Source organism: Camelus dromedarius, chromosome 8 (assembly GCF_036321535.1).
Source record: "Camelus dromedarius isolate mCamDro1 chromosome 8, mCamDro1.pat, whole genome shotgun sequence".
Lineage (NCBI taxonomy): Eukaryota > Metazoa > Chordata > Mammalia > Artiodactyla > Camelidae > Camelus > Camelus dromedarius.
In genome coordinates this window covers 78,271,578-78,296,819 of record NC_087443.1, presented here as the reverse complement: position 1 = coordinate 78,296,819, position 25,242 = coordinate 78,271,578, and the positions used below count along the sequence as shown (strand labels likewise).

At 43.9% G+C, this 25,242-nt stretch overlaps 1 protein-coding gene across 1 annotated transcript in view; it reads left to right on the top strand.

The window, feature by feature from the left end:
- Nucleotides 1–25,242, top strand: part of ADAM12 (ADAM metallopeptidase domain 12) — a 324,566-nt gene that overhangs the window by 17,993 nt on the left and 281,331 nt on the right. Inside the window, exon 2 of the mRNA XM_031461975.2 lies at nucleotides 23,152–23,288. Coding sequence (XP_031317835.1) covers nucleotides 23,152–23,288 — 137 coding nt within the window. The remainder of the gene's footprint in view (nucleotides 1–23,151; nucleotides 23,289–25,242) is intronic.

Genomic DNA, 25,242 nt, shown 5'->3' with positions numbered 1-25,242 from the left:
TCATTATCATCCAGCTCAAAGTATTTACACATTTCCCTTGCAACTGAATTCTTTGACCCATAGCTTATGTAAAAGTGCATTGCTTAATGTTTACTGTTTTGAAGATTTCAAAGTGTATCTTTCTGTTTTTAATTTTTCATTTCATTTTCTTGCAGTCAGAGAAGACATCTTTTATGATTTTGATCCTTACACCTGTTGAGGCTTGTTTTATGCTCCAGCTTGTGGTCTGTATTGCTGCCCATTCCTGAGCATTTGGACGGAACACGTGTCTGAAGCTGCTGGATGGGGCAGTGGTCTATAAATAACAAAGTGGCTGGATGGTGTTGTCAGATCTCAGTGCTTACTGATACATTTGTTTGCCGTTCCTGTCAATTACAGGGAACGTATATCACCTTTAACCAGAGTTGGCAATTTATTTTCAGTTCTGTCAGTTTGCTTCATGTATTTTGAAACCCTTATTAGGTTTATACACGTAATTGTTACGTCCGTTTGCTGCATTGACCCGTTCATCACTATGAAGTTTCCTCTTTATCTTGGTGGTAATTCTTACCTTTGTCTACTTTGACTGATACTAATATCGCCACCTCCACTCTCTTCCGCTCAGTGTATGTATATGCGTGCGTGGAGTGTCTTTTTCCATTTTTATGTATTTATTTCTTTGTACTTTCAACCTGTGTATTTATGCTTGAAGTGCATTTCCTACAGATAGTAAATAGTTGGCCTTACATTGTTATCCATTCTGAGGGTCTCTTCCTTTAAAATGGAATAGTTAATCCAATTACGTCTAATCTAATTATTCATATGAGGAGTTAGGTTCATTCTCTTGCTATTTCTTTCATATTTGCCCAATATGTTTCTCTTTTTCTTTGTTGCCTGTTTTCTTCTTGATGGTGTCGTTTTGGTGTGCCATTATTTTCAGCTGCATTTCCTAATTTGATTATGATTCTTTTTGACTGGCTGCTACAGGGATTAGAACGTATATGTTTAGCTCAGTGTCCTGCTGGACGGTAGCAGATCTTGCCCCCTGGGGTGGCTCCCCTGCGCTATCACAGGAGCCCCAGGAAGGAGCACGCATCCTGCTGTGGGACCCAGAAAGGCTCTGTGAAGTTAGTGTGGTCCCAGGGTTTTCATCCGGTAGTTTTCTTCTTCTTACAGTAAATCACCAGTCACCTAAGCATTTATTTTCCTACGAAGAGTGAGAATCAGAATCCATTTTCTCTTCAGATGTGACCACTATTTTACTTCAATTGATTGGAAATTCGATCATATACTGAATTTTCCTTTGTATTTGATTCAGTTTCCTCACGTTCATTCATTTCTATTGATCTGCCTAGCCATAGGCTAGGACTGAGCTTAAGTATTGCTGCTTAATAGTGCTCATATCTGGTCGATCTAAATCCCTTATACAATTCTCTTAGTATTTTTTCTGTTCCATCTCACCTATTGTCCATATAAACTTTAGAATCTAGAAAGAAATCACAATAAATGGGAACGAGGTTGCATTCAAACTGCAGATGGACCAGCGAGGAGTAAGCACCTTCTAAAATGTGTGCTGTGTGTTAAGGGTTTGCCTTCCAGAAGGCGATCTTTGCTTAAGGTCCTCCTGCCTGCTTTTCTGAAGCCTCTTCATCACCAGCTGTGGCATTATGGTTGTCAGTTATCATCACATTTTCTTTGCCAATTTTCTGGGTTAAAATATTTAAATTCACAGTTTAAATTTATTGCTGAGGGTTTGGAAGTCTAATAAGTAACACCACTGTTCCCCTCTTGTACCCAGAGTTCATTGATTACTCACGAGGCTAAACGGTACAGATCAAACTATCAGTTATTACTAGGAACCTGGTTGGAGAATTTGCTTTCAGTCTGTAGCTGAGTGGGTTTGCTGCTATTTCAATTCCAGATTTGAAAGTCATCAGTCCTGCTGGCCAGTACCAGATCTTGCCTCATGGGGTTGCTCCCCTTAATGTATGGCAGAGGGACGAGCAGGATAGATGTGCTGCAGACAGATCCAGAAAGGGAGGGAGAACCCAGAGGAAACCGAGCCATAAAGCCTAGATTCTCCTCCCAGTCACTTCTATCACACATTCACTTTTCTTTCCCCGGAGGAGCTGGGAGTTGGGGGAGGCCGGGAGTACTACTCAGATGGAAACTCATGTGCACAGAAATAAGGATGGGGTGGCTGGAGGATTTGGGGAAAGAGAGTCTCCTTAAATACTTAATAATGTGGTTGAACTTCCCCTTCATGTTTATCAGCTATTTATGATTTTCTTTTTTTGACTCATCAGTTCACATCCTTCTCTTATTGACTTGTCAAGAGCTATTTACATATTATGGCACTACTCTGTTGTGAGCCAAAATTTTGGATGAACAGCATTATCATCCATTTCTTACTAAGCATTTGTAGGTGTTTGGTTTTTTCCTTAGTTATTTTTCTTTTCTTGTCATTATAAATAGGATTCAATTTTCAATTTTATTTTAGTAATGGTATTTTCTTGTGTTGATTTTATATATAAATTTTGGGACTGATGTGTTTATTAAAATATCTTACTGGTTTTAGTAGATGTTCAGTTGATTTTTTTGGGTTTCCTAGGTAACTAGTCAAATCACCTATAAATAATTTCTCTTTTCTAACACTTGTTTCTCTGAATTCCTTCTTACTGCTTTATTAAGTCTCTCAAACATACAGAACAGTTTTAAAAATGTGTGCAAACAGGAAGAATCCCCCTTATGTTTTGGTCTTTAACGTGAAGACCCCTGTTGTTTCACCATTGAGTGTGACATTCACTGTAGATTTAAGATGTACATTCATTATTTTAAGGAAGAATCAATTTCTAGTTTTCAAATGGGAATTCTTTTTTAAATCAGCATCAGATATTGAGTTTATTAACTGCCTTTTAGACTCTTAATGAGCCACCACATCTTCCCCCCCAATTTTAATCTTTTGATCTAGTGATACAAATACTCATTGGCTTATTGCTATAATTAGTCATTGATGGATTTCCCAATAGCAAAATATCCATACATTTTGGGGACATAAATTCTTTCAAGGTGTATTATATTTTTAATGTGCTGCTGAATTTAACTTCCTAATGTTCTAAGTAAGATTTTTCACATCTCTAGTAAGTAGGCAAAACGGTTGTATATAAGTTGTGTATTGACATCCACTGCTTCATAAACTGGCCCAAACTCAGTGGCTTCAAACAATAAAACATTTCTTTGGCTCATGAGTCTGCAAGTCAGGGGTTGACGCTGAGCGGTTCTGGTCTCTGCAAGGTTTGCCGGTATGTTTGTGGGTCCACTGTCCAGGGAGTGACTGGGCTCCGCTCCGCATGTCTCTCCCTCCGCCCCCAGCAGGCCAGCCCAGGCCCCTTCTCATGGGAAGGTGGAGGAACACGATCAAATAAGCCCTAAAGTGAAAGCCGATGTCAAGCCTCTGCTTGGGTCGCACCTGCTAACGTTCCATCGCGTTAGGTAGTCAAACCCAGAGTCAGGGGATGGGGAAACAGACAAAGCTGTGAGCTCCCTGGGGTGCAGATGGAGGGGCAGTGAATTATCAGGGCCATTCTAGCAACCAGCCACAATCCTAAAGTTTCTTTTGACCTATCTGTGTGTGTGTGTATGTCTGTGTTTGAGGATAGTAAAAATAACTTGAGAATTACCTGTTTGGGGAGCTATAAAACCTCTCTCTTAATATTGCCTGGGCCCAGCATCTTGATGGAACCTAAATCTCCTACAGATTTTTCAAATTCTTACATGGTCGTTGGTTTTGCCATTTGTCATTGGGCCAATTTTGCTAACTTAAGTCTTTCCTAGAAAATATTTATTTTATCCATGTTTCCACATTTATTAGTATAAACAATGTGTAATACTTGATTATAATTTAAATTTTGTACCTATAATTATACCCATTTGCAATTCATTTTCCTCTTTGTTTGGACTTAGAGTTTGAGCTATGTATTTGGTCTGCCTGAAGAATTAAGTCTTGGATTTATTCATGGTCTATTGCTTTTATTTATGGCTTATAATTTAATAATTTCTGCTTTTATTTCATAACTCCTTCCTCTTAATTATCATTGTTTTGGTTTTGATTTTTTCTAGCTTCATGCATAGTTCATTTATATTCTTATCTCTTGATAATAAAAGCATTTAAAACTACACATTTTCCTGCTAGTAAATTTTTGGCTCTCTTCATATATTTTGATGTGTAGCATTCTTTAGACAGAATATAAGACATTTTCTACCTTTTTTCTTTACATTGTTTCTCTTTTTCCTTTGGAGAATTGCTGTTTGAAGATTGAGATCAATTTCTTGTGGGGCAGATTTTCTGTGAACTACTAAATTCCAAGACTGATGCAAGTTTTAACATAAATACGTGAAAAACCTCCATCTCCTTATTTTGCCACCACTCCAAAAAAAAAAGTTAGCATAGATTTTGAATTTCATCCGTCAAGTATCTCTTTTGGGTATTCCTTTTCCCAAAAAGATTAGCAGTGGTTATCTGAAATCACAGCGCGGCCAATTTCTGGCGTTCACTTTGCAAATGGATGCATTAGAAGATTTAGATGTTCATGAATACTCTTTTTCTCCAAAGACTCCTTCCACGGAGCTTTTGTTTTCAATAGCCAGTTTGTTCTCAGCATTCAAGATGATTTTCACGTTAAAATCCTACTCTTAAAAAATTAATGGTGAAAATTTTAATTGAATTTAAATGTCATTTGCAGGTATCACTGCCAGTAAGCCATAGGGAATATAAAAAATGTTGGGATTTTAGAGATACGTCAGAAAGTAGAAGAGGCTCCCCAGTCCTTCGGTCACCGTTCCCTCACCTGTGTCCTCCCGGACACCACCTGCGGTTACTTCCGAATCCCCCCTCGCCCTTCCTCCCAGAACATAGGGTCGTTAATGATTTGAAAGCCAAGGCAGTAGTTGCACTAGATAAGCCAGCATCAATGTGGGACACATTCTGGGGCTTTTACTTTAAGAAAAAATGACTCCCAGGACTCCAGTACTACATCCTTGAAGTCCAAGAAGCGGGGTGACGGCCCATCAGTCTGCTGTTTTTCAGATAAGGAAGGTAAAGCTGGGAAGGTCAGATGAGCGTGCAAGGACCAAAGCCAAACTAGTAAAGAGGAAAGATTTGGTGGAGGTGGAGGTGGCGTCTCCATGGGAAAGTTAGCAGTAAAACAAATGCAAATACCTTTCTTTCCCTTTGAAAAAAGTTTTGTTGTCAGTATAAAAGATATTTAAATATGTCATCCAATTTAAATGGCTACCTTCCTCTGCTATTAAATTTAGGCATGTGGAAGTCACTGTCAACATGACTCCCCTGGCCAAGGTTAAGGCATGATCTGGAAGATTTGGGAAGGGGCGTTATTGCTGGGGAATGAGTCTCCACAAGTAGGGGGCAACCGGAAGCCTGCGGTTGGCTGTTTGTGCCAGAGCAGTCAACTGGTTAAAGAAGGCAGTTTCCCCTTCTTTTTAGGGACGCTGGAGGGTTCGTGATGACATCTTCCAGAAGGTATATGGGCAGGTCCAGGCTAGACCTGGATTGCATTAGCTTTGTCTACTCACAAACAGTGGTCAGCTTTAGGACAGTCATAAACCTCTTCTTTATTTTGCTACTAGAGGCCCACGTATAACTCAGGTCTTTAATAAACAGGCTGAGTTCTCTGCACATCAAATGGAAAACGACGACAAACAAATGTAACCACGGTCTCTGCCGTGTTTTATCATCGTGTGCCTGCTTACGCGTGTTGCCTTCTCCCCCTGCGTGTTGGTCCTGCCCTCCGCCCCCTGCTGCCTGCTAACCTCTGTCCCTCGGAAGCCTCCCAACCACGTCCTCCCACCTCCTCCGCGGGCTCCTTTCTCCAGGCTGTGGTGCACAGTCTCTCTGGGTGATCCACTGTCTTGGTTTCACACCATTGTCTTTCCTGCTTAGACTGGAATCTTTCAAAGCTGGTCTTGTGACCTATGACTCTCGACCCCAAGACTCCAACAGAGCAGGTGCTCAGTTAAGGCCGGCAGGTTAAATAATGGCCTCATGATGTTGTGAGCTCCTTGACGCCAGTGTACATGTCTCACCTATCGCCTCTCATAAGGTGTTGCATCCGTTTGAGGATGCGGAGCATGTGGTAATTCCCTCTCAGTCTGTGGGCTGTTTTCGGTACGTAGGAGATGCTCAAGTGTCCCGTGGATGATGGTTGGGTATTCTGGAGTGGCAGAGAGAAGCCTGCTTGGTTGTGGTAGGAGTCACCAAACAGGGCAGTGCCCACAGCAAACGCAGCCTTTGTGACTCTGTTTTCAGGTGGAGGTCAGGGGCTGTTGGTTCAAAGGCCAGGGTCTCTGAGACCGTCGGTTTACCAGATGGCCTGCATTGGAATCCCTGTGGGAGCCTGTTAGGCCTGCAGATTCACACCCCACCTGGTACCCACCCTGAATCAGTCTCATCACTGCTGCGGCGCTGGGTGGGGGGTGCTTGTTCATCAAACTCTTCAAGTAACTCAACGCACAGCAGTGCCGACCAGTGCGTGCACGGCCACGTTTCCCAGCTTGGCGTTGCGTTCTCCGTGACTTTTTCAGGTATGTCTATCACCTGTGCAATTTTTTACTTACATAATTTTTTCTTAATTTATCCTAAATTTTCCTTTAAGTCAATATACATGTTTTACTTAAGTTTATTTAAGAAGGAAATTGTATTTCCCTGTTATAAACAGAAGGCCAGTGGCACTTGTTATAGATACTGTACAAATCGATCGAAAGAAAACAAAACAATGTTATTAAACTCCAGACACTGGTGCCTGTTGATGTCCCTGAGCCAGACACCTGCTCCCTTTACGAGAAGGGCATTTAGCCAGGGGCTGGGGGGCTGGAGGCACATTATACTCAACAGCCTTGGTCCTAATGTGAAGACTTGGAAGGAAAGTGAGGAGGGAGTAACCAGTCCCCCCACTGACCTAATGTCATGCCTGAGAGCGCCTTGGGCCCAGCCCGCCGGGCGGGTCTGGCCCTTCGAGGGGCGCTGATACGTGCTGGGTCATGAGAGACTGGAGGCCTGAGTTCCTTCAGTGACAGCCGCAGGAAGCTTTGGTAAAGTGGAGGGGAGAGGGCTTCCTACAGTGAGGGGAGGGGCGGTCCTCAGCTCTCCTGTGACCTGTGAGTGCCTTCAGTGGCCCACTCTGGGGCTGTGAGTCCCACGGCTGGGTGAAAGCTCACAGCTGGGATGAGGGGACACGGAGACGACACCTGAAGCCACCTGGAGCCCGGCTGCGCAAGCCGCGCGCAGATGGAGGTGCTGCCTCGTTAACGAGGAGGCTGGCGTTTTCTGGACCCAGACCAGCGGTCACGGAGCACTTTCATGCACATCACTTGACGCCGTCTGGAGTTCATCCCACTCGGTCACATCCCTGCAACACGCTTACGTAGCACGTGGTAGGACCCCAGTGCTGTGCCGGGGCTGCAGTCACAGAGGAGAATAAGACCCCGTCCCTCTCTCCAGGATCCAGCTCCCAGGTGGCCGGGTGGTGACCACCTGCCGTGGCACAGGCTCCGTGTCAGGAAGAGCAGACACAGAGCTCAGAGGGCCCCGAGCAGGCTGGAGTTGCTCCTTGCAGAAGGATGCAGGCAGCTCTGCGGGGTGGGGGCAGGGGTCTGCTGTACCTCGCGCATGCAGGGTGACTTCCAGCAAGGCAGAGAACCGGCCTGTCCATCCAGCTGGAGACCCCACTGATCTGGGTGGGGCCTGTGGGGGGCAGAGGTGGCAGGAGCACCAGTCACAACCAGGCCACATCGGTGAAGTCCAGGTGGCTGCCGGGAATCTGAGGTTGGAGGGAAAAGCCAGGGGACAGAAGTGACAAGCCAGGGGCTGAGGTTGCTGGTGCCAGCTTTCTGCTAGGGGGTGGACCCTGGCCCTCGAGGACCCGAGAGCCACCTTCTTTGGGCGTCTCTGCCACAGCCCAGCTTCCCTTGAAAGCCTGGCCCTCACCAAGCCCTGTTTCCTGTGACTTAAGAGCTGATTTGGACTCGCTGAGGGGGAGGTGGTGTCCCTGACAGGTGGGAGGCCAGCACAAAGGCACAGAAGGTGAAGGGGAGAGGGCGCTGGGGACTGACTGACAGACAGCTCAGACACAGAGACTCTGGGGCTCAGATGACCGTGGCGGGGTGAAGGCGCTGGCTTTGAGCTTCTCCCCAGACAGCTGCCAGGGGTGTGAGCTCCAGCAAGACATTCGGCTTCCCCACGGCTCTCCCACCCGCCCTCTCCCCGTCCTCACCGCTCGGTAGAATGGGGCATTTATGGCCTACTGTGGCATTTCTGAGTTGGGTGAGATAATGGCGAGGGAAGGCATGTTGTAAACTGTAAAGTGCCTGACAACTGGGAGATGCCACTTATGACCACACACGCTCGTCCCCAGAGCTTCCTGTACAAAGTCTTTCAAGAAATGAGCCAAGTCCGGCTCTGGGGCAGGAGCCTCCCTTCATGCTGCCAACGGTGTAGCACAGGGAGACCCCGCTGTGGTAGCAACACTGTGGGCAGCTGTCACCGTCCCTGACCTGAATCCCAACTCCCCCCCACCAAGTCTGCCCTCCAGAGCCCTAGAGGGTCTGCCGACTGCGTGTGTGCTGTGTGTGAGATTTCAGGAGCAGAGTTTCTCTCCATCTGGCTCTGATTTACGCTGATACTGTCAAGTTAAAAAAAATATATAAATTATATTATTTCCACAGAAAATCAATGTGACAATTTCTTTGCTCCCCACCCAGCCCTTCTCACGAAAAGCAATCTTGCGCGCACACTGGGAAAGTGAGTGGAACTGCCGTGTGTGCCAGCGCGTGGACCCTGCTGTCTTTGAGTTGTTGCAGTTTTTCCATTTTCTTCTTGGGAACAGGGAGGCTATTAAAATATTTACAAGAATGTCATAGGGCAGCCAGGGGTAAATACGTCTGTTCTCTAACAGACTGAGGCTGGGTCTACCTGCCATCAGATTGTTGGGGAGGTAACGAAAAAGATGGAGAAAAAAGGGAAGTTGGCAAATACATGGCTCTTTGACAGTGGAAACTAAATATCTATTTAAAAAAAAAATATTTTGGGGGCTTTATCTAGAAACTTGTCTAGTGGGGAAAATCACTTAGAAGAACAGGTCAGTATACCTGAGCATGCTTGCATATAAAACAAAAAACGGCACGAGGCTAGCTTTTTTTACTTGTAAGTAACAAGAAGTGAACATATGTGCGTTGCTATAGATTTGATGTTCAAGCGATTTTCCTAGATGAAGAGATATTTGGAACTTGTGACGTTTATTAAAATATGAGTTACCACCCTTGGTAATTTCATTCTAAAGTTGGTGCTTTAGAGAGGCGCATTCTCATTGTTTAAGGAATTATGCAAATATTTGACTTACTGTGGATCCATGTGGGCTCTTACCTCTTTTAACAATTGCTCGCTCAAGTAGGCATCTCTGGGCAGCGGCCCCCTCCTAAACTTAGATTTCTTTCACATACTTAAAAAGCAAATAATTTTGGTATTGTGGTCTGCTGCAGACGTCATTGTACCTTAGCCAGGATATTATTTGAGAACTGCAAATCTCTCTAGGTATTACATCCGTATATAAACCATGTGTTAGAGAGATATAAATTCAGTTTTGAAGTATTTGTTCGACTGCTTTTAGCTTTCAATCCGTGCCAAACATGTGCTTCAGTGACGGATGGAGTCATGTGGACCCTTGAATGAAACTTTTTATTGTGTATAGACTTCATCTTCCAGCAGTTGGGTTAGACAAGCTGTGAGATTAAGAGGATCCAGTTACGTAAGAGGTGTGTCCTCGAGTGAGCTTAAAAATCTCTTTTCCTCCTTCAAAATATGTCACTAGGTTATTCTGGTCTCAAATGCTGTACCACAGAATATTGTCATGCACCCTGGGTTGACTGAGAGTAATTACGTTTCAGGCATTCTCGTGTTAACTTCAAATTTTGAAACCAGAACATGTTCCTAAGAATCGATTGAAAATTTTTGACTTTGTGGGCCAGTGAACTATTCATGGAAGCCTGTACCTAGCATGGATGGATAAATCAGGGGACTCCTGGTTCAGTCTGAATTTCAGGTAAACCATGAATGAGTTTTTGGTATAAGTATGACCCATGAAGTATGAGGGACATACTCATACTGAAAAATTATTCCACGTTTATCTGAAATTCAGACTGAGCTGGGAGTCATATTTTTGTTTGCTCCATCTGGCAACCCCACATAAACCCCAATTTATTTTTCTGCATCGTAAACAGTGACTATCAAAGGAAATTCCTCCGTGATGAAGGTTTTGTGAGTTTGCAAGTCCACGTGGGATGGGATGGGGGAGATCTCAGTCTAGCCCTTCCATGTACTGAAAACGAATGTCCTATTTGAACAAAGTCTAAAAGTAGACCAGTAATAGCTCACATCTATTGCACTTCTGATTGGACTCAGGCCAGTACTATTTTTTCCCTCATTTCCTCACATTTCCCTTCCTTGCTGTTTGTTTCTGTGTCATGGAGTTGGACCTGGGGTATCAGTCTAAGGACCCTTTTCCCCCCCTCCCTTCTCCTCCTAGACCCCTTCCCCCCAACACGTGAACACCCAAATCCTGCCTCTTCAAAGCCTGACGCACTTGGCGCCCCTTCTGTGAAGACTTCCTGGACCATCTAAATTGCTTTCCATTTTCTATTTCAACTCTACTTGCTCTTAAAAGGCTCTTGTCCATTTCTTCACTAGACTTCATGTTCCTTGAGGGCAGAGTCACGTTTAATTTGAGGAAAGAACCACGCCGTGAAATCTGCTAGGAAATCGACACTCAGAAAAGGTTTCTTTCCTTCCTTTCTTCCCTCTGTCATGGCTGCTTCTAAGTGAGCACTGCCACATAGCAGGTCATTCCACAAGCCGCCACCTTGGGTTTCTCAGCTATTCCAAGGGTGACGCACTGTGTGTTCCGCTGTATAATTAGAAAGGTCCCACCTTTGGTGAAAAGCAGAGCTTGAACCTGCCCTTGACTCACACGGAACCCTGATGTGCTGTTAGCCGTTCTCTGACACCGTGTCCCCGCACGCCGCTCTGAACAGCAGAAGACAGTCCCCGCTGGCTGTATGACGGCTGGCTTCCGCTCCGCAGGGAGGATTCGGGTTGACTCAGCGGTGGTTTGTGTGCTTGTTTGTTCTAGAAATAAGCCTGTTTGATATTCTTAACCCATAAACTTTCACGTACGTAAACTAGAACAAATGAGACCAATTAAAGATGGGCGACAGATATGATCAAATAATCCTCAAATTAGGAAAAGAAAACAACTGATAAAAATATGAAAAAGTTCAGCCTCAGTGACAAATTCACATTGAAACAACTAATAATTTTTTTCCTCACCAATGTCATATATATATATATATATATATACATATATATATATATTTTTTTTATAGGGATTTTTCTTTATAATAATTGTCTACTGGGTTGTCAACCTGCCAGGGCCTGGTCATTGCTGAATGGATGGAAAACAGTCATACTTCAGATCCAGCAAAGGCAGGAGGGAACCCTGCCCACTCCCCACCCCCTCACCCGCCGCCATAAGTGCAGGGAGGCCATGGGGCGTAGTACCTTCTCTTGGTGACTTTACTGTGTGACTAGAAGCTGCAACAGGAGAAGACGGGTCGAGCTCCTGGTTCTGCCAGGAGCCTTCTCACGACGGTGGCCCTTGGATGACCTATCATTGCTAATTTCAGAGAGTTGAAAGTCCATTTTAGAAGAATGAATGCATCACTAGTGTGAGTTTTAAACCAGGGCAAGGATACTCCATCTACCGAGTGCACCTGCTCCGATGAGATACTTGTTGGCCCGGATGGGAGTGGCTAGTTCTCGTGTCTGTGGGAACAGATCAGAATAAAGCTGTGTATCACTGAGAAGAAATAGATTCAAAGTGCCTATTCTGAACAGCTTCCTTTCTTTTTTTGGCTTTATCTGTTTGAGGTGAAGCAAGACTTAAAGCCACTTAAGCACCTTGTTCAGTATCAAAAACTGAGAACAAAAGTATTTCTAATCATAATGACTAAACCGGATCCGAGCTCATTCTGTAAACCTAGTAAATAGTTGTCAAATCACATAGAACTAAAACTTCTCTGAACTCAGGACTCTAGCCCCGTGGCATAATCATCTGGGGTATCCTGTTGGACTGTTTAAATTAGAGTCCCCCAAATCCATGGACGAAGTCAACAACTAGTTGAAATGAAAGTTGCAAAAATCAGATCAGCACCTGCCTCCAGGTGGCCACAATTTCCCCTTGGTCCCTAGGACTTAGGCGGGTGTCCCCTAACTTAGAAGCCCCCATCCTCACTGTGCTTCAAGTCCAAAAGTCCCTGTCTTGCCTGTTTCCACTACCATCCTGCCCAAGCCACAGGCTCCCTACAATTGAGTTCCTAGCAAGCGGGGAAGTGAAAGTTCCCGCAGGAAGGGCATGAGCTGTAGGGCATGGCCCCGGTGTGGTGTTTTGGAATTCTGAATGTATTTTCTCATAAACACACGTGGGGTTTAGGTCTATAAACTATTACGTAAGTTAAAACTCAGGATTGTTTTTCTCACAAAGGAAATGAAATGTGTCTAAATGGCAGTATGAGAGGCAAACACATGATGCGTCCCTAGGCGTTGGAGAGCTAGCCTCCGAGAACCCGCCGAGTCTGTAGAAAACGCATTCAAGTTCGAATAAGCAGCTTGTGCTCGCTGACTCTTGGTGCACAGCTGGGATTTAGGGCGCCCTTGGTTAGCGTGCCAGGTACACAGTCTTGTAGAGAAGAAAAGGGGAGGCTTCCATGATGACAATTTCTGTTCTGGTCCCTTAGTTCTCTGTTCTGATCTTAATTGGGCTTCTCGAGGAAGGCTTCCTGCTGGGAAGATAATGAGCAAGATGCCTTAGATGAAGATTCTGCTTGGCTTGCTCGTTCTTTTGCATTAAAAATAAATAAATTGGAATTCTGGCTTACCTAAATAAGGCTCACGTGGGTTTGGTGCTGGGCACCTACCTGCAAGAAGCCAGACATTGCTGGGTGAGCTAAAAATCAATCACCTGTCAGAAGTCTCTGTGGCAAGGACCGAGCCGCGGGGACCTCCCCCGCCTCCCCACGTCATTATGATCTCAAGGTCATGGCAACTTTTTGTTTGTTTAATTCATGAAATAAATACTCATCTGCACACGAGTTTGACAAACGGTGCCCCTACTGCTTGCCATTTTAGATTTTGTGGGTCGGGTGGTGGAGCCCAAAGGATAAAGAAAGAAAACAACTTTAGATGCTGAAAAGTGCTTTGAAAGGAACCAAATAGGATGACGGGCTGGAGAGAAACTTGGAATGGAAGGAAGGGTATTAACTAGGGCAGCCCCTCTGAGGTGCTAACATTTGAGCTGAGCCATAAATACTGAGCTCTGAGGGCGTGCAGAGGTTTGCGAGCAGAATCTTCTCAGCAGAGGGAAGAGCAAACACAAAGGACATGAGGTAGGACGTAGCCGGACACATGGATGGTCCGAAGGGTGGTCAGTGCAGTCACAGGAGAGGGGGCAAGATGGAGCTGTCAAGGGATGAAGTTCCAGAACTCGCAGGACTCAGGAAGGAATTTGAATTTGATTCCAAGTGTTTCCTGGCCAGAGCGATTGTTTATCATGTGGTGTGGCTGGTGGACAGATCCTAGAATTTGGCTGTCTGGGTTGGCTTCCTGGCTTCCTGGTTCTCTGGACCGTGGGCAAGTTTCTAATGACTTCTCTGTGTCTCAGTTTCTTCATCTGCTCAATGGGGATGAACATCATAGGGTTGTTGTGAAATTTAAACAATTTAAATTTATAAAGGCAGGAGGGTACAGCTCAGTGGTAGAGAACCTGCCCAACGTGCATGATGTCCTGGGTTCAATCCCGAGTATCTCCATTAAAAATAGACACATAAACCTAATTACCTCCCCCTCCAAAAAAAAAACAACAACTAAGCAAGCAAACAAATAAAAGCTTATAAAAAGATTAGGATGGGGTTTGGTGCATAGCACTTGTTTAATTAGTGTTCCCCATTGTAATCTATATGTAATCTATGCTGAACTTTGCATTTTTGCCCTATAAATAGTTCTTGTTTATCCATTCTTCTATGGTCTTCACACACTGCATTCTCAAGCAGAGAATTTTTCCAAAATGAATCAAAGTTACTCTGCAAAAAGCCCTACAGTGCCTTCCCATTGCATTCACTCAGAATCCAAGCCCTGCCTTCGAAGACTGGTCTGCCTCCTGTGCTTCCGCTCCCACCTGTCCCAATCCCATTTCTCAGTCCACTTTGGCCACCCTGACTGCCTTTCTGTCTCTACGGAGCCCACCAAGCTCTCTACCCCATTAGGGCACTCGTGTTCACGTTCTCGTGATGGAAAACTCTGCCGTAGATTTTTGCTCTTACCACATGTCCCTCTCCTTCAAGAATGGAGGTGGGGGAGACTGCAGGTGATGAAACTGTCTAGAAGGATTCAGTTAGGAAGTAGGAGAGTTTGTAGAAAACAGAAGAAAACAAAAACAATGCACAAAATACCCGATCGTAGTTGTTGAATGTGGGCATTAGAAAGAGTGTGTCAAAGATGTCGCCCAGCCATGTGACTTACAGAGTGAGTGGTGGTGGTGATGGCAAGATGTTAATGGTGGAAAATGTTTTGTTTTCTGACTGCGGGGGGAGTGAGACCTCTGGTTGTTGAATGTGCTGAATCAGAGGTGATGACAGTGACAAGGTATTGAGATTAAAATGTCCAGTAGATATTGTAATACAGATTGTGCTTGGGTCAATGGTCAGATGGAAAAATACTGATTTGGGCAACATCAGTTAAAAACATTGAGTTTTCTAGGGGACGGTAAGATAGGGAGGGAAGATGGCCAAGAGCTGGGACTTGACGGATGTTCAAGTCCCCAGGGAGGAAAGGAGGCCAGAGGAAGGAGTCTAAGTGGAGAAGGCTAGATTTGGCTGGAGAAGTGGAGAAAACCAGAACCACCAGGTTCTGCCAGGCTGAGGGTGCATTTCAGCAGAAGGTGGTCGAAGATGACAGTGGTGCAGCGAGGATGTTAGACCTTAGGTGGCACGGGGACTTTAGTGGAGATGCTAAATGACTGCTCTGTCGTTGTTTAAGTCCATCTAATACATTTACAGTGGTGAATGGAATCAACTAGCTTCTCTTCTTGACCTTCTGCTGTTTACTTCCAAAAACTGCTGGTGTGGTAAGATTTTAGTAATTGGTTCCATTTTCCTCTTATATCATTTCTTGCAAAGTCAATTTTGGAAAATTCTGACTGCTATCCTCCACCATTGAAAGTATTGCAGATGAATTCCTGCAGCATGTCTTTGTCTCTGTTCTGAAGGACAAAGTGTGTGGACACATTTGAAATGCAAAGGGCTTGGGTTTTGCCATTAATTCTGCCATTTGTTATGGGAAACATTAGGAATAACCCGTGTAACTCTGGAGTGCCGTCTCACTGTTTATAAAATAGGACTCACACTAGCTTCCACTGACCAGCAGAGGAGTATAAAAATATAAGCCAATGTTGTAAATGATTTTGCTCCCTACAGATAGGAGACACTTTAGGCAAGAAAAGTCATCTTTATGTGTAGTAGAGACGACTTGCGCTTGGGGTGTGAATCCACCTGAAACATTTATGGGAAGCTATAAGTAGCTTTCTTTGAATTTTGAAATGACATACAAAACATCTTTTCAAAATTGTAATTGTTCCATAGGACTTGATCGCTTTTATTTCCAAATGGGCCATGTCCTCTGGCCTGCCCAAGGCTGAGTGTCTGTGATGCCAGGAAAGCCAGTAGGAAAGTGAAACATTATAAATCAGTTGGTTTGTTATCAAGAGTCCCAATGATTGAGGTTTAAAATTTTTCATCCATTGTAAAAGTGATATGGCTGATTACAGTACCATCAGGGATACACACAAACATGAAGAAACCAATAAATCCACAGCCCCGTTGGCCCTCCACAAAAGCCGTGCAAGAGCGTTTTCACGTGTTTCTTTCCGAAGACTGATTTAAAAAAAAAACAAAAACAAAAACAAAAAAACTAAGCTAAATGACATCCACATACACTTTGCATCCAAGATGTCACTCGGTTCCCTTGCCAGCCCTCTGCAGTGGACAACGGTCCATAGCCTTCCTGGACACGTAAAGGGTTTGTGTGTCAAGAGTGCGAGAGACCAGCCCGGGGGCGTCCACGCAGAGCCTGCGGCGGGCGCACGCCGTGTCTCCCGGCTCACAGCCCTGTAGCTGCCATCCCCACACCAGGCTGTGTCTTGGTAAGTCAGCCTTCTGCTGCGGAGAGCTCCGATCTGAGACTCGGTGCGAATCTGGTTCAGTGTCAGCACCGTTTTATCGGAGTATTCATGTGACTGTCACTTGGTGTCACCTTCCTAAGCCAACTTTTCACTTCTGTACTACTTCAGAGCTTTGTAGCCAATAACCAAAAATGTCAAGTTTTTATAGCGGCTTATTTCTGTGTTCTGTAGAGTTCCCTGGGGGTACTCAGAGGGGCCTTTCCGCTGCTTAAGGATCAACTACTTTTGCTTACCTCCGCCTTTTTATACTCTAGGAAACCTTGTCAGTTAATTAGTTTACGCACTTCACTTGGCTGTCGTTACCACTTCTTTCCTCCTTCTGAACGAGGAGCAGTTAGAGGAGAGATGAAGGGTAAAGACTCCAATTTGCTGGTCTTTGGAGCCATCACTGAGCCTTTTGACACTGAATTGCCCTAGAATGACATTCTTCTGGCAAGATACAGATTAAATTTTAAATGATGATTGACGGACTTCATTTTAAAGGACAGTTTTATATTTACAGGAAAACTGAGAAGGTAATATGCTTCCCCTATACCCCATAACCAGTTTCCCCCATTATTAACATATTACCTTAGTATTGTACAATTGTTACAATTAATGAACCAATATTGACATAATATTTTTAACTACAGTTCATTCATACTTTATCCCAATTGCCTTGCTTTTTACCTAATGTCCTTTTTCTCTTCCCCAGTCTGTGCAGGATTCCACAATGCATTTAGTCCTAGTGTCTCCTTGGGCTCCTCTTGGCTGTGACAGTTTCTCAGATTGTCCTTGTTTTTGATGACATGGACAGTTCTGAGGTGTGCTGGTCAGATATATTGTAGGAAGCGCCTCTACTGGCATTTGTGTCAGGACTGACTGAGGTGGTGGTTTTGAGGGAGTAAGATCACAGAGTAGAGCGTCGTTTTCATCATGTCCTACGAAAAGTACATGCCAACAGCAGGATGGTGGATGTTGCTGTTGACTTTGGTTATCTGGCTGGTGCAGCGTTTTTCAGGGTTTCTACTGCAGAGTGACTCTCTTAGGATTGACTTTTACCATGGTTCTTTGGAACATCCTTGAGCTATACCATTTTAAACATCACGTCCCTAATTGTCACCTACAGAGTGTGCAGATGAGATGAGAGAATGACACTGTTATTTGCTGAAGACTGTGGATACAGATCCGAACCAAGGAAACACATTTGTCCCTTATGGGAGCATTGCCACCGTGGTTCCCTGAACCAAGGCACTGCTCAGCCAATTCTATGAAATTTTCTTTAGCTCTCAGAGATTTGGGGCTAAGAAAAATGCCTTATGTGTTTCCAGGACCTTGGCTCCAGATTCTTTTGCAACTCATAACAGTTGTCTCAGTGTTTCCCACCAGCCAGACTTTCTAAAGGATATTTATCTTAATCCTACTTGTGACACATCAGATTGCTTCTCCTCGCTTAGATTTATATGGGTGTTGATAATGATTTCCCTTTAAAGCCAGAACTCCAGGTGTGATGTTTAAGTTTCATCTTGACCAGTAGCCTCATCAGAGGCTGCTTCCCCAGCGGCCCACTGGGCAGCTTGAATGGATGACCACCAGCAGCTAAAACCCTGGCACTGTCTAGTGATGGGTATCGGGTTGTTGTCTTCACACCAGTCGTGTGGTTTGGTTGGACAAACACCACCGAGGAGTCTGGAAATTTGCGTTTCAACATCCTAGACTGATTTTGTGCATTGAGCTTTTCAGAAGCCCTTTGACTGTACTGACATGTTTGAGTTTCCTTAACCCTATGGGTATTAGGAAGGGAGAGAATGTGGTTCCCATTTTGTAGAAGGCAGAACCTCAGATGAAGAGTTGGATGCAGGGCAATAAATTGAAGAAGGGTCAAGAACAGAACCAGGTCTTGTGGCTCCAAGATGTTTGTTGTCCACTATCTCAGAACTCCATGTCAATCTCCACCTCTAATGAGCTGAAGCCCTTAGGTGGGCATCAGGGTAGTCTGGACCTCCCTTAGTAAGCTGCAGTGGGAACGAGGCAGAACTTCCATGGGCAGCCATGCTCTGGGTGATTTACATGGAGGGGTGGAATCTGAAGTCACTTTTGGGGGTAACTTCATTGCTGGCTTTTCTAAAACCTTAAAAGCCATTGCTGCAAAGATTCTTGCCTGAGGAACTGGTCTGTCACTTCCCTCCTCACCAGCTGTAATCAGGTCTTAAGATGACAAACTCACACAAAGAGACAAGCAATTTAGGCACACTTACCTCGTGGGAAAGCAGAACTGACTGTACAGAAGATAACTGTATTAGAAGCCAAAATATCTAATATGCTTTTTTTTCCCCATTATGAGACTGAAGCGAATTGGCAATTTTATCAAGGTGGCAAGCTGTGCATCTGGTTCCTCAACACAAAAAAAAAAAACCTGGAAGTTCTTCCCCAATATAAGCTCTTCGCATTTTTTATGCAGTCGACCGAGTTTTGTTGATGCACAAATATTTGGAAAAACAAAATGTATGCAAACTGTCTATTTTCTTAGGTCATGTTCTTTTCCCCTGGGTTTCCAGGGCTTGAATGTGTGTCCTCCTTTTATGGTTTGTCAACAAGATCACTCCATAAAATACACTCTGATATCTCACAGCTGTGTATAATTTATTCTGTCTATCCATGCAGCACAAATAAAAATTTTATTTGCATCATCTGAAAGAAATAGCAGTGTATAAATACATAAGCAAAGCTCATAAGAAGCCATCCTCTGGCTACACATACTGCTGGGGGGACATTGTGCAACCAATTAAAAGGCTGAGGGATGGCTTCATTATCCATGTGTATAGATAAGAAATACTGTACTCAGCAAATAGTGCCGTTACTCAATTTCTTTAAAAGATTACACAACATTCTACAAGTGCTGGCAGAGTCTGCCTCTGAATTCTCCTTGGAATGTTTGGAAATAAAGCCTCTTAGCAGGAGGAAAAAAAAAAAAAACCAGCCCCACAGGACTTCTTTTGGATTAAGAGGTTGGAATATGTAGGTGAAAAGGGAAATGTTCAGGGCTTGTGATATTCTGCCTTCAGGAGAATAAATAACTTTTTCTCTGCTACTAAAAGTCTTGGAGGAAAAGGTCCAGGGAACTCTTTATATTTGGTTTGTGCAGTTGCAAATGGGAAGCCCTACAAAGGCCTCCCCAGCCTCCCCAAAGCCAAGGAGGTGGACTTGCTGCCTCTCCAATTTCCCTTGCTTGCAGAAACAAGCTAATGATTCAACCCAGAGATCTGGATCATAATGACACCTCCTTTCTTCTAAGACATACAGCACTGGATACAACAGCTAAGACACGGAAGCCACCTAAATGTCCATCCACAGATGACTGGATAAAGAAGCTGTGGTATATTTATACAATGGAATACTACTCAGTGATAAAAAAGAATAAAATAATGCCATTTGCAGCAACATGGATGGACCTGGAGATTGTGATTCTAAGTGAAGTAAGCCAGAAAGAGAAAGAAAAATACCACATGATACCGCTTATATGTGGAACCAAAAAAGAAAAAAAAAAGAACACTATGAATTCATCTACAAAACAGAAACAGACTCACAGACATAGTAAACAATCTTATGGTGACTGGGGAAAGGGGGTAAGAAAGGGATAAATTTGGGAGTTGAGATTTTCAAATGTTATTCAGTATCTATAAAAATAGATAAAAAAACAAGTTTCTTCTGTATAGCACAGGGAACTATATTCAATATCTTGTCATAACCTTTAATGAAAAAGAATATGAAAACCAATATATGCATGTATATGCAGGACTGGGACATTGTGCTGTGCACAAGAAATTGACACATTGTAGCTCGTATACATCAATTAAAAAAAAGAGAGAGAGAGAGACATAACAGCTTCTCAACAGGTTCTAGTAAATGGGAAAACTCTTTCCCTAAGTATCTGAGGCCTGGGGCGAAAGTATCGAGGCTGGAATATGTCTGGAAACCATCCCGTCTTCCCCACTGTGTCTTGGGTGGCAGGTGACAGAGGACTCCAGTGTTGGATTTAACAAGCCTTGGACAATTGAATTTGCGATTAACTCCTCAATTTAACAATTCACTTGTGTGGGAAACAGAACTGATAAAGCCGCCAGGAGGAGCCTGTCATCAAATTGCTTTGTTTATGTAGAGGAAGTTTAAAAATGCTCGCAGTCGCTTTTTTTAACAGTTTTACCTGACTTTTCAGAAGATTAACATATTGGCCGGGGTAACTCTTGGCACATGCTTGGTTTTCATTGGTGGAGGGGAGAGTTCAGACGGATCTCCAGCTTTCACTCCGTAACTGCTGGTATTTTTCAAAGCCTTTCTAATCCAATTCAAACAACACACCAGCACTCCTTCAAGATAAGTTCAGATCATTGCACTTTTAGTCCGGCTCTGCAGGAGCCGGGTAACTGGATTGAAACTCACTTTATCTCAGTAAATTCCAACCTGGGAATCCCACTGAGGTTCCAGAGCAAGAGGCCTGGGTCTTGGCAAAGCTTAGAGAATGATGCCAAAGCAGCCCGCTGGTGTTCTTCGTGCTCCATGTGCTTCATCTGCCTTGGGCCACCCCGCGCTCTGCCTCATTTTATGGGATAGGAAAGTATTTGCTGACCCTCTGCTGACACGGTTTTCCCTTGGCTCTGGGTGGGGCTCGAAGGTTCTCATCTTCACTCTCAGCTTCGGTGCTTCCCATCCTAGCAAATAAAGGTCCCTCCTGATGCTCCATCAAGAGGGGCCCTCCCCGCCACTTTGCCATCACCCTGTTTTTCTCATTAAATTTTATTTTGAAATCATCTTGGATTTACATAGGAGTTACAAGGACAGACCCGTGGCCCTGCTGTTTCATAGCCCTGGTTGCTCTCTGAAGTGGTCCAGTCATTTCTATCCCGACACGAAAACATGAGCCACGAGAGCAGCTTTATCTGTGACCCTCTTTTAGCTGTGTGGGATGGAGGGAGCCAAGTCTTCTGGGCTGAAGCTGTCTTTAAGAGATGAGGGTCCCAGCAGTGTCAGCAGAGGGGGCTGGCTCCAGGTGACACGAGAGCTTACTGGCCTGGAGCAGAAAGAATGGGCTTTTTGAATAGGAGACATCAGGTCTGGAGGGTCTGTCACAAGGCAGGGATTTAAGAAACAGTTGGTGAACGAGTGAGTGAGTGGATGAGTGAACGAACAAACAGGTAGGCCAACAGCTGGACGGGGACCCGCAGCTGAGGCGCGGTAGAGCTGGTGCTGACGCTGGCGTATGCCTGACTCCGTAGCCCTGCTGCTAGCGACTCGGCACTGCCTTGGAGCACGTTGAAGGGCATGAAATCAAGGCACTGGACAAGGTTCATTATTTAAGATTTCTATGCCTCCAGTGGCTGCCCCCTCTACAGCCAAGAGAAGGACTTCTGATGTCTTCCATGCAGCTAGCTCATTCTTCCCTCCATCCAGCCTTCCACCAGTGTCTGCCGCCACCACCCGGAGCCAGTCCCCTCTGCTCGCATGGCTGGAACCCTCAGCTCTAGAACGCAAGTCAAGTTCATCCCTGAAAATTCAGCTCATCCTAGCCCTGAGACCACATGCTCTCCCCCCCACCCCGCTGCCCTGGCCCATGGTCTTCTCTCTCCCACTGCCCTCCCCACTTGGCCGAGAAGCCCAGCTCACACCCCACCTCCCCACTCCAGCCACTGGCCATACTCCCAAATTTTGGTTCATCCTCGTTCCTTGGGCGCTCCACAACTGGGTGTTTTAAATACTTTGTGACCAGCTTGAGAATTTTCCAGCGGGGCTGTCAGACAGTTAATACTCAAGTAGTAATCCTTTTGTAACCTGACTATAACTGCAGACTTCCACATTGAGAATGATAAAATGGTGTGGATTTAAAAGTATTTGGAGAACTGTAAAATGTCTAGGATTAAAATTTCAATACCATTTGTGCCCAATAAATGTGAACTCTTTAGTAACTTAAAACTGTGCTATTATGACTCAGGTCTGAAAATTATGAGTCCTGGTTGAAGAAATGGGAATAACATGTGAAGGGAACCCATTCCCATCCTTACCTTGAGGGTACACTGTGGTCTCGCTGAATAGCAGAGGCGTGACCTCATAGGAGAGCAAGCCTGGAGAAATTACCGTATTTGTTAAGAAAGCGATACACTCTCCAGAAGAGAAAAATGTTATACTTTCCATGAGGATTGTTTATGGAAATGGTGCTAAATTGAACCGGGGTCAGTATATTAACTGGTTTCACAGACAGGACCCCAAGAAACAAGATCATATAATAGTTTATTGAATGACTTAATTTTTTTGTTTTTACATGAACCAGTCTAGTCAGTCTGAAATGACAAATTAATTTTGTCTATAGAATCGCTCCCTGAAGCACATAAAATTAGCCTCCGTAAGGACAGAAAGGAGAATTGGCATTGTGCTTAACTGATTCATGGGGACTTAAGTAAATGGATTTAGCCTTAATACAGCTAAATCCCTGAGACTTTTAATAGAGAGCTGATCTTCAGCAAAGCATTAATTCATCATTTAAAAAGTCACGGCTTGTGGGTTTTTGTGGCTCGTTGCAGGACAGCATTATATATACTTTGACCGTGATAATCACCCTGCACATGCCACAGGGCTTGGAGGAAAAAATTAGCTTGTGTTTTCTTTAAGTTACAAACCTTTTTGGTTCAATCGACAGAGAAGTAATCAGTTTGAACACTTACCATGATTTAATAGATGATGCTGTTTCCCTGGCTTTGTTCAACTTCCAAATGTTTTCGTTGAGTCCCTTATGTCCAACTCTTCCTGACCACAATAAGCAGGGGGGTTTTTCTTTTCGTTGCAGGGCTGAACCTGGGAAGCAGGTTCGGACCTTCGGTGCAACCGGCTGGAGCGGGCGACGGGGGAGGAGCTTATGAAGTGGTCGCTGCGTCTCTTCTGAGCGGAGACCCGTGGAACCCAACCAAGGACGTGGACTCGGAGGTCAGTGTTTTGGTCTGTTTTTCTTCTTGACTTTTTGATGGCTGACGTTTGAAGATCACATCAGCTGCGTTCAAATTCCTTTATTTAAGTTTTGTCTTTATTTTAATCCCAATTTGATCCTTCCTTGTAATGTGAAATCTTCATTATCAGGAAGATAAAATACAAACTGATGTTGACCCGACATTTCTGATGAGTGCCCCAGAACTCTTTGCATTTGTTGAAAGTTATTTTTTCAAATATGCACCAGGGATAGTATTTCCAGATTTACAAATTCCAGTTCATTTGACTTGAGTGCTGGGTATTTTCCTGTATTTATATCTGTTTCATCAACAGTTTGGTTTTATCGGTCGATTATTGATAGGAACATATTAATGCAACATTTTTTAAAGTTCATAATGAGTTTTAATGCAGTTTTATGCTTTGTTTACTCTGACAAATATTTGATTTAAAGTATTCTATGATGTAAAACAATAATATAAAATAATTGAAATATTAGTGATTAAATTTAATATTTCGATGAGTTTTATCTGACAAATCTACATAACTTTCTTAAATTTCAGAACTTGTTGGAACAGTTGGAAAGTGATAAAATCTATAGAAATATGAGCTCTCTGGAGAGATCATACAGATGGCTTTGTCATTGTGTTCTGTGGAGCTATTTTTAGATTATTTTTGATTATGGAAAACAGATTTTTTTTTATAAAAGAGCAGTTGAGATTGTGAAAATCCTCTGTAGTTTTCTGGAAGGGCTGCTTTGGGCCACCTTTATGTACATAATGATAATATGATTTACATCATTATTTTATTTTCTAAAAAAGCTTTAGAGGCAAAAGTGAGCCTTCAGAAAGGTTGGAAATTTGGTTAAAGGATCCAAATGTCAAATCTAAAGTTTTTCACTATTTCTACTTCATGGAGACTGTTGCAAACTGAATATATTAAGCACAAGTCAATTATGGTGACACTGATGATATTTCCTGGAAGAAAAACTTAAGACATTACAGAGAACTTCATCATGCTATTAATTTGCAAAATTAGAACCTACACAATAGATTCGGAAAAAGAGAAATATACTATTTTACAAAGAAGGTGTATCTTTGAAATATTTACAGGCACTAATTATAATACAAAAATGTGGAGCAATCTAAACTTTCTTGGATGGTAAAAGCCTTTATGAGAGCTTTCCCTGATGATAGGGTTGCAAGATTTAGCAAATAAAAGTAGAATGTCCCGCTACACTTGTACTTAGATAAACAATATACATTTTTTTGGTATAAGTATATCCCATGCAATATTTGGGATATTGTTGTTTATCAAAATCCACATGTAACCGATGTGGAGGGTATCAAAGAACAAGCTGATGAAGGCTCTCCATGTGCCACGGGAATGGACCAGAATGGCTCTCGTTTCTGACCTCCCACTGCGTCCTTCCTGCCAGCCAGCCATCTCCCAGATGTCAGGAGGCATGGCAGGGAAAAGCTGGCACACCTGCCCCTGGCCAGGCTTCCAACCTGATGACTAGGGGCCACCAGCACCATCTTTGTAGAGAATTAGGAAAACCCACTATTGTTTGATAGCTGTCCCGACTCCTCTAGGGTTCTCCCTCCAGGATTAGAACCATGAGGGGAGTAGGCACATACCTCTTGACTCAAATAACTCCAGGTTACTGCCATTGTTTGAGGGAACAGGGACTTCGGTGACTTGGGGAACAGCATTTAAGTTGTCATAATGCTGTGGGCCTCATCTCAACATGTGACGCGTGGGGTCAGCATCACGGCTCTGTAACCGCAGGGAGCACCCTTGTTTGGTGGGTGCGTGGAAATGTCCGTTCAGGTGCATTACATGCGTGTACATGTGTGCAGTAATTCTCCACGGGGTAGATGTGTGTATTTGCTGTAGGAACAGAGGTTCTGGCTGATGTTTTGGATGTGTATGTCATTCCTAGTTATCAAACATA